At 37.1% G+C, this 10176-nt stretch overlaps 1 protein-coding gene across 1 annotated transcript; it reads left to right on the forward strand.

The window, feature by feature from the left end:
- Positions 1 to 544: 544 nt before the first annotated feature.
- Positions 545 to 7630, forward strand: GMNC (geminin coiled-coil domain containing). Its single transcript, XM_069471992.1, has 5 exons — positions 545 to 580; positions 2323 to 2497; positions 4161 to 4249; positions 5166 to 5282; positions 7010 to 7630. Exons 1-5 carry the CDS (start codon positions 545 to 547, stop codon positions 7628 to 7630), a joined length of 1038 nt encoding a protein of 345 aa, XP_069328093.1.
- Positions 7631 to 10176: the final 2546 nt, after the last annotated feature.

Raw genomic sequence — 10176 nt, forward strand, 5'->3', positions numbered from 1 at the left:
CTGGGGCCTGCGGGATGGGCTTCCCTAAGTGCTGCCCTGATTTCTGAGACGCTGCTTTGAACTTACCTGACCGCACGCCCAGGCACCAGGGCCAACTTGCCGCCCCTCCCTGCCGGACACCTGCGTGCAGAGACCTGGGACTGAGCCTCGGCTGTCCGGTCGGGCCAGCTGCGCGGTCACCGCCCGCCTCTGACGCTGTCGCCCTCACAGGCGCCGGTTTTTGAAACAGGGCGCGCACCCGGAGGCGGAGCGCCGCGGTCCTGCCTTCGCCCTGCGGCCGGTGCCCCCGGTCCCGGCGCAGTGGTCGCTCAGAGTACAAGTGACTTGGCTCGGGCTGGTGCCTCCTGGCCCACGTCACCGGTTTGACAGCCTCTCACCAAATCAGAGGGCGGCGCTCGCCGGGAGCCCTGAGCGTCACCGGGAGCTCCTGCAGATTAGAACTCGCCTCTCCTAACTCCTCCCCTCAGTCCCAGTTAAAGCTCCCACTGGCTTTACGGAAAAATTAAGAGGGGGCTGTTTCTGCTGCGCTTTCTTCCCCTGCAAGATGGTAAGTGAGGAACTGGCGTTAGCTAATCCGCTGGCGAAACCTGGGTCTCTGAAAGCTAATAAGCTTTGCATTTAGAATTTGGTCCACCTTAGGAGCAACAGTTCTTTACTACCTGCCAATTAAATCAGGCCCTCTATGCTGCCGTGTCTCCATTTATTATCTTCTATTTTCTCCTGGCGGGCACTCCCGCGCGCGCTCTCTCTCTGTCTCTCATTCATTCTCTTTCTCTCATTCATTCCCATGCTCGCTCTCTATCTCATTCTCTCTCATTCATTCTGTCCCTCACTCTTTTACCCTGTTATTTCTACTCTCCTTACTTTCTCCCCAACTTTTCCTCTCCACCTGCACTCACGGTTGATTCCACCTCTTCCTCTAGATTATGCACATATTTGCTAACACTTGGACCAGAACTAGTCTAGGAGTATTTGGGGTTTGTTTTCTTCTCAGGTGTCAATTGTATAATAGCTTAGCTTTGATTCCAATAATAACCTCAGGGAAGAAGTCTGAAAACATGCTCTTAAAATAAAAGAAACTAGCATTTGATAAACTTTTAGTTGAATTTCTTTTGATCTGCACTGCCCAAGCTGGACTTGCTTAAGCACTGAACTTCTTCAAAATTTAAATTACTGGGAACATTAACAAAGTGTGCTTTAATTGACTTGTTTTTTTTTTTTTTTTTCATTTTCTTCTTACTTGTTTTTCTCTCTGTTTATGTTATGCCCAAGAAAGTACTCAAGTCCACAAAAGACTTGTAGTGGTCAAAAAGGGTTTTTCCAAAGCTGGGTTCTGCTAAAATTAATGGCTTTTACCTGATTAAACATTGACAAATAATTACGAATGGGCTGTTGTACAAATTAACCCAGGAAGGCTGCATACCTACCCCTGAGTAGACATTTGGAAAGACTATGTGTTTTTGGAGTTTGAGGTTTGAGGAGTAGGGGGTGCGGTGAGTGTTCACTGGATCAGAACACAGTGGAGAATTTGTGCCAGTTGGTGGAGGCAAGATATCTTGGAAGGGCATTGAGCCCTAGTGATGGAGAGAACTAGAGCTTGCTGTCTTTGCTGATGAGCTTCTTTCAGCTCTGATTCTGTGTTTTTGTAGAGTGACTTTATGTTCCTGTGCTTAGTATTGGGAGCAAAATTTATTTAAAGCTCCGAGACAGATATAAATGAATGGATAGATAGATAGATAGACAAAACAAACTGTTGATATCACCATGATCCAGTAGCATGTTAGGTAAAAGGGAGGAGGAAGGCAGGAAGGAGGCAAGTATATGATTCAGAAACTAAAATGAGGAGATTAGTCTGTATAATGTCATATACTGTCCATTTCAGCTTTAGCATTCTGGGCTCTTTGTGTTTCAAGGTTATTAGAAATATAATTAAGATATTTGCTAGAGAGAACCAAATGGTTCTATGTCTTTGAATCACTAAGTGGAATTCCTTTTACTTAGAGCATGGGTAGCCTGTGAGATGCACTAGGCATTGCAACAGAGAATATTCCTTGATATTTACAAATTTGGCCCATCCAATACTAGTCTGTTCTTTGCTCAGAAGGTCTAAGGGAAATACTGTGTAAACCAAGGAGCTGATTTCCTTTTAGCAATCACAATTTGACCACTCAAAAATTAATCTAGATCTATACATAACCCCTCTACTGGTTTTTATTATTCACTGCATGCAATTTCTGTATGTTTCTCCCATCCTTTCTCCCCTCCAAATCGCCATCACCCTATCTCCTGGGACCCCCCTCCCCGCCCCACTGAATTTCACAGAACACCATTCTGCCTTGCCAAGACCAGTACTTTGTAGGAGGCCAGAGCTATAATTGCCCGTATTCCACTACAACGTCAGAATCTAGTGTTGATGTTTCCACGGATACTTGGGTCTCTTTCTGGGCTGCTGGTCTCCTGGACAACAGAGAGCCCCAACAAGCACCACAGGCACAGGGTAAGTTCTGCTCTTCTGCTTTCCTGGTAGATCTGGAGCCCCTTTCCAGTACCCATGTCTGCAAAGCATCACGGGCTGGGACTCTATAGAAGAAGGGATGATATGGAAAATTTAGGTAAACCCAAAGACTCCTGAATTTTAAAGCCATAAAGCCTGCTGATTTGTACTTGCCAAATAGTGTAAATGGAATTCTTCCCCTTGCCCACTGGGCAACATGTATTTCTCCCTACATGTTACAGTTCTTGGAGATTCCCAACTCACTGAGGGAATTTGGGTCTGAATCAAAGTTTAATAAACAAAACTCTAGCGGAGTGCTTTTGGAATCAAGATACCATCTTGGAGCACTTCTTTTAGAATTCAGGAAAGTTTCCCTGTGTTTGAGAGGAAAGCAAGAAATACTAAATCTTTTATTTTACAGAGGAAATTCTATGCATAGTGTCTTAGAAGTGGAAAAATGATTCCCTCCTACACAAAAAAGACTTCAAAATTGGAGGAAAATGTAACATTGGTAGAAAGTTACATATTAATTTTGACCTGTAGCTTAGTAAATAATGCTTATAAATATTAAAGGAATTTTTGTAAAATTTCTGGAAAAACTCTCAGACACCTCAGAATTAATAAATATATGTACTGCTGGTTCTGCCACATAATATTTTCTCTGGTTTAAGAAAAAATACTAATAAACAAACAAACAAACAAAAAAACTCAAAATATTAAAACACACTTAAATGTCAGGGAGGAGGTCATTCTGTTTTAGCTTTCTTCCACAAGCAATAGCAACGACAAAATGTCCAAGAATTTGAACCTAAACTGTTTATAAAATTTTTTATTCCTGTCTCCTTACTCATTATTTCATTTTAATCAAAAATAGTTCAGTAACAGCAGTTCAGGTAGAGGAGGGGAAGAGTCAGAACTGTACTACGAAAAAGAGAGTAAAAGTAAACTAATTTAACATGCCCAATCACAGTTTTTATTGACAGATATAGCTTACTGTCAAATATATATAAAAAAAAACTTCTTTGAAAAAAACATTTAAAAATATACAGGTGAGAACAGTTGAAACAGATAAGGTTTAGGCACAGTTTTGAACTTTTCTTCAAGGTCTTCAGAGAAACAAGGTCTAAATTGTATTAAAGTAGGGCATGCTACCACATCAAATTCGAATACTCTCCATCAGATTTAAAACAGGCAGGGAAAATGGTAGTATCACAAAATAGGATTTGATTATAGAGCCAAACACTATATTACCAAATGCAAAATCTTAGGAAATAAGGTAAAAACCAGAAAAAACATAGTGGAATTGCAATGTTATGCTTGAGGGGGGAGTCAATAACTATTTGAATGAATTAATGATGCAGACTGGGTAGTCTTTATTAATTTAACCAGCGGGAATACACATATTAATAGGAAAGAATGTGACCCCTTATCTCCTAAAAAATTTACCTCTTAACCACTTTGGCATATAGCGCATAAATATTTGTCTCTCACAGCTTGCTTGCCTCTTCTAAAACCTTAAAATGTTTTTTTTCCTGTGTAGAAGCAATAGCTGTTTTTCAGAAAGGTAATTGAACCTATTAAACTTTCTGAAATCAATTGGTGAGTTTCTTTATTGCATACAAACTGCAAGTGTATTTTCTTAGTTATACATTTGGTATTTTTACAGAATCATCCCATGGCTCGAATTTTCCTGTTCTGGACTCATTTTCATGGGAAGAGGCTCAGCTTTCCTCTCAGCTGTACAGAAATAAGCAGGTATGTGTAGAGAGTCAGTCAGAACACTGAGACTGGCCATGTTCCCTGCTGTCCTTTCTCCACGGAGTCTGTCCTTAAGGTCACATTGCTTCTTTTCCCTGTTGAAATTCATGTTGATTTAGTTTAGAATTAAAGTGAGTATATATCCACAGAGAGATCAAAGTTAGGTGATCAATGTTACAGAGAAGAAAAACAACCAAGGCACTCTCAGAAGACCTACAAATTCTGACTTCATATATTTTAATTGTATAACCTCTTGAATACTCTTTTTCCTCATCTATGGACTTAGAATATTTGTTCTGCCTATCTCAAAGTGCTGTTGGAAAGATCAAATGATATAATGACTGTTGCAGTATTTGTAAACCACAAGCAGAGCTAATACTGGGAGAAAGGATGATAACTATAAGTTTTCTCAAGGATTGCTTCATTTTCCGTGTTTTGTTTATTGTAGCTTCTGAAGAGTAATTTAATCTAGTGGACATACAGACAGATCAATCTAAGGCTGAGAGAAGCCAATCCACCTCTTTTGATTTATTTATTTAGTTTTTTTTATATGCAAGGAAGGAGTCCAGCAAAAGCTTTCTAAACACCTTTTTCTATATTTAAAGAGTTGCCTGAAGCTCATTTTTCTTCATACTTACCTGATTCACTTGTGGTTACAATTTTAAAAGTCATATAATCTCTTCAAACACTTCACAGTGAATGAAAATTCAGAACACATAGCCAAACAATCAGGTGTTAGAGGGATGTAGATTTAATTTAGGTCTCTGAAGATGAGGGCTCCCTGAGGTTGTGGTGTTCATAAAACAAATAGAAGAATAATCAGGTTTAAGCAGGTTAAGGAGCAATGGCATTATTATAAGGTTACAAAGTCAATATAGTGGAGAAGCCCTCACCATTTGTCTGGTTTTTGCAGCTCCAAGATACTCTGGTGCAAAAGGAAGAAGAACTAGCTAGGTTACATGAAGAGAACAATCACCTCAGACAATACCTGAATTCTGCTTTGGTTAAATGTCTTGAAGAAAAAGCTAAGGTATGTAACCATCGCCCTTATAAGAATGGAGCAGTGATTTGACAAAGGAGACCGTTTATGTAAAACTCCTTGATTAAATCCAAGAAGTATACTAAATAGTGTATCTTGATATACATTTACAGAATGGATGGATTTTTCTTACGGAAATATAGCATTTTCACAAGAATGTTTATGTATCATTTCTCTGAAGTATCTAGATTGTAGATGTTAGCCATACATTTAAAAAAGGATTATTTAAGAATCAAAAGGTAGTCAAGGGAATTGCTGAGACAACAGAAGTTAATCAAAAGGCAGAGTTAGATGGAATACTGGAGTGGGAATCAGATCTGAAAAACAGTTCTTTGAATTGTCTGTTTGACTTTAGGTAAATCACTCTCACTTAGGGCCTCAGTTATCTTCATCTGTAAATAGGTGGGCTAAAATATCTTTTAAGAAACTTTCTAGATCTAAAATGCTACGAGTATGGCTGGAGCCCAGGTCTCTTGACTGACAATTAGGAACACACAATTACATTATTTGTTAATTCACATTTTTTTCTACACTTTTAAAATGAGCTATTTCTAACTCAAGGATAAATAGTCTGCCTATAGTCTCCTTTTGTTATTTCTTTCTTTGTTTTTTCAATTTTTTTATTATCTATTTGCCATTATGTTATCATTATAGCTTCTATCATCAATCTTTTTCTTGCTTCCAGACAAGCTACATTATTTGATATTATTTAATCTAAATTGATGATGCTTCCTGCTACTCTTACCAAATATAACAGTTCAGAGAAGAAAAGATGCTAGCTTTGATTCCTTTGTAATTCAGTTATCTTTGTTAAAAAGGGAAAACATCTTACATTTATTAGCCTGGGCTCCTAACTCCAGCCACCATTCCATAAAGAGGACATTTATTAAATTATTGTGATATTAATTAAGCAGCTTTATCTCTCAGTTGGAAAATCATTCTCAATTTTCCAAGATTTAGAGTAATATAATTAACATATCTCATGGGAGTGCTTTGAAATTAATGAAATAAGAGGAAGCAGTGTTGCATAGTGTTTAAATCAGAGGTTCTGTCTAGATTCAGATGGCTTAGAGGAACCTGCGGCCTTGGGGCCACATATGGCCTTCTGGATCCTTGAATGCAGCTTTTTGACAGAATCCAAATTTTATAGAACAAATCCTTTATTAAAAGGAGTGCAGCAGAGAAAGATGAAGCCTTTCTTGCTTCTTTTGGTACTTAAAAAAGAACAATCTTGAAATCAGAAAGCCACGGATTCCCCACCCCTGATAGGCTGCATGATCTCAGCAAGTCACAAATATGTTTTTGCTTTAGTTGCCTCATTTATGAAGATTTTGATGATATCTATATCCAATGAGATAATGCATGTAATTGATAATTCATACATTATATGAAAGTTTATTGATAAATGATAGCTCAATAAATGATAGTTGCTATTTTTGTCATAATACTAATAATAGTAATAATTACCTCTCTGAGTTGAAATCTTAAAGATATATGCTTTTTTCAACTTTTAAAAAATAGAGGAAAAAAAAAATAGAGGAAAACATGTGAATTAGAGTTTCTGGACAGTACCTTATAGATTTTACTTTACAAAAAAGCTAATCCAATCAGTGTTATTTGTGTGTGGGAAAAGAGTAATCTAATCATTTTTTCCTAAATAATTAAGGTAACTAGTAAATATTTGAAGGAGATGTAATTTTCAAATATCACTTCCCCAGAAATTGTTGTCATCAGATGAGTTCTCCAGAGTATGTGGAAAATTCAGAAAGGGGAAGAGGAAACCCAAAGAGCAAAGGTACTCTCCTGCTGAAATTCCTCATCCCAAAAATGCCAAGAGAAACCTCTCCAGTGAATTTGCTAACTGTGAAGAACAACCTGGGCCCCCTGTGGATCCCTGGGTCCTTCAAACACTTGGGTTAAAAGACCTCAACACCATTGATGACAGCTTGTCAGCTAACTACAGTGCCCTCTCCTCTCATCCTAGAAGAGTCACCAGCACATTTTCTCAGTATCCAGATGATGCAATTGACTATGAAAATGTCCCCAGCGAGGATCTGCCGATTGACTATGAAGGTGACAGAACAGCCCCCTTCCATAGAACTGCCACTCATGGGGAAGGTTTTCCTTTCCTTTCACAACTTTCAAATCCCCCAGTGGGGCTGCAAAATCTTCCTTACTATACTGCTGATGTGTCACCCAACAAGACAGAGATGGCCTTTTCCACATCCCTGAGCCCTCACTGTAATGTGAAAACTCATTCCTTCCACCAGGGACAAGCTTTTGTGCGTCGAGATGAGGAGGGAGGCTGGAAGTTTACCTGGGTCCCTAAGCAGTCTTAGTGATGCCTCTTCCAGCACAAAGCACTGCCATGAACTCTGTTTACAAAGACCTCTCTTGCACTTGAACCTGACTAAGGTGGAACACAGAAGCTTTGCTTAGACTGTCTCCTGCCACTTTAAATGTCACTCCAATTACCCACTTAAGTCTGCAGGGAATGGCTTCCAAGAATCCATAATGAAACATGTCTGCCCTTCTTTCACCTAAATTTGACTTGTTTACACACCAACACCTGCTGTTGACTTCCTTCCTTTGCCCTGTGCTTGAAAAGGTATTTTCCATCCACGTGTATATTCCTTCCAGACCTAGATATACTTTCCCAATTATAACAATTTTATAAGCTTTCCTTCTTTCATCAAACAGTTGAAATGTTCACAGCCCTTTCACTTTTCTCCCTTTCCTGCTCTTCATCTCTCAAAACTGCCTTTAGAATGAGCCCTATTATTGCGTCAAGTACTCATTACTGAGTGTTCAAATAGCTAAGGGTGAGGTAGAAACAAGTATCTTTGCCCATCACCGCTACTACTGAAGACATAATGTGAGTAATGTTATGTTCAGGGCAGTTCAGATATTAATAGTTGAGTGTCCCATGGAGGCATAGCGAAGAGTCTCTTAAAACAACTGTAACTCTACTGATAAACAATAACTCTGATAAATTTTAAAAATTAAAGAGAATTAAAGTTACTTCAAAATGCCCCATGGTGTAACAGCTTTTATAGCCACTGGCATTTGTTCTTTAATTAACATGACTCAAACAAGAACACTTTTGAGGGACTATGGTAACAAAATAAGTCATCATCTGAAACTACCCAAAACCATAATGAGATACCACCTTACCCCTGTCAGAATGGCCATTATTCTCTTTCATTTTGATAGGCACTACAGTGATTATATAAGGCGAACCTTATCCATAATAATAAATAAAAGAAAAACAAATATGAGTCATTTGTAGTTAACATTAGAAATCATTGCTCTGATCACAGTATTCCTTTTCTAGTATTTAAGCACTCATTTTGCAGATTAATTCAGTCCAACTGTGTGAGAATAACTTGGATTTAAAAATAGATGCATATTAATTTTTAAATAAATATACATAGATTGCAAATAATGACATCAAGGATTTAACTGTTTCTAAATTTTAAAAATATATTTTTAATGCTCATGCTAGCTTCCTTCTATCTTATCCCTCAATCTCCCTATCATTCTCAGAATACTATACAGATCTAAGATGTGCACCTGTGTTTTTTGGACAAACTTCAGTTAATGATAAAATCCACCATGTTGAAAATCGTTCATATTTTTTTCTTTCCACCTTTCAATAAGTAACCTTGTACAATCAATGTCTCAGAGCTCAAGTGTACTGTTTGGGATTCTTTGTAACAAAGACATGCCTTTTGTTATTGTTACTGTTTAGTTTTGCTTTATTTTGATGATGTGAGCAAATAATGTGCTTTACAAAGTTTTGTTACCAGCCGGATTTTTGAATAATTCATGAAGGGGAATACAAGATAGTAATTAACATTATTCTTTGGAGTATTTTCATGATTTAGGAAGAGATAGAACACATTCCATTTTTTAAAATAAATATAAATGTGCCTTTACATTCTAGTATCTGTGCCCCTGGTGGGTGAAATTTATCTTTTTTTAGAATAAGAGATGTAAAAATTAGAATTGATTGTGGTTTACTACACTAGTAATTGAGAAAGCAATATAACTAATTTTGAAAGTCTAATAATCAAATTGTAAAACAAAATCGATCAGTTAATAAATATTTATTTTGCATTCTTTGTGTGCCTTATCATGTGTTAAGTACCATAAGGAAATACCCAGGCTCGGCACAATGCATTTGATATATAAAACAAAGCCACATAAAATGTCATAGCTTTTGATAGCTTTTAAATGAAATTTGATCTCAGCCTGGTTTAAAGAAATTACAGAACGTTTGGGGTAAATTATAACTTGTTCTGGCTTTTATCATGAATGGTAGTATGGGAGAAAATTACCATATATTCTTGCAATTATGTCTATAAACATTTGATATTATTAATAATTTAAATTATGTATGGAAAATTATTTTTTTATGTTTGAGAAATTAAAAATTTCTTTCAGGTGAGCATATGCTTTAACTTTTATGGTTTTACCATGTCACTATGGTAAACCACAGTTAATATTTTTTAAGCTAAAGTGGGAAATAAAAACTAAATACTTTTGTAATTATGATGAATATTATCCTATTATGCATAACATTTTCTAATAATAGATTTTTTTCTCCTGAGTTGTAAACATAATAATGTTTATTTGTACCTCTTTTGTACGATGTATATGACCAGACTAAAATCTGCAGCTTTTAGGGCTTATTGGTTCTTTCCCTTCTCCAGGATACATTAATGAGGATTTCAGACGTTTTGTGGCTTAATGAGTTCAGTGTCTTAGGGGTACATCACTCTCTTACCTAATCTGAATCTAGTATCAACTTTTAAAATTTGATAAAATTTCTAATATCCTCTGATCATCAGACAGTAAATCATACTTTTATCTCACTAGTATC

Source organism: Eulemur rufifrons, chromosome 7 (genome assembly GCF_041146395.1).
Source record: "Eulemur rufifrons isolate Redbay chromosome 7, OSU_ERuf_1, whole genome shotgun sequence".
Classification (NCBI taxonomy): Eukaryota; Metazoa; Chordata; class Mammalia; order Primates; family Lemuridae; genus Eulemur; species Eulemur rufifrons.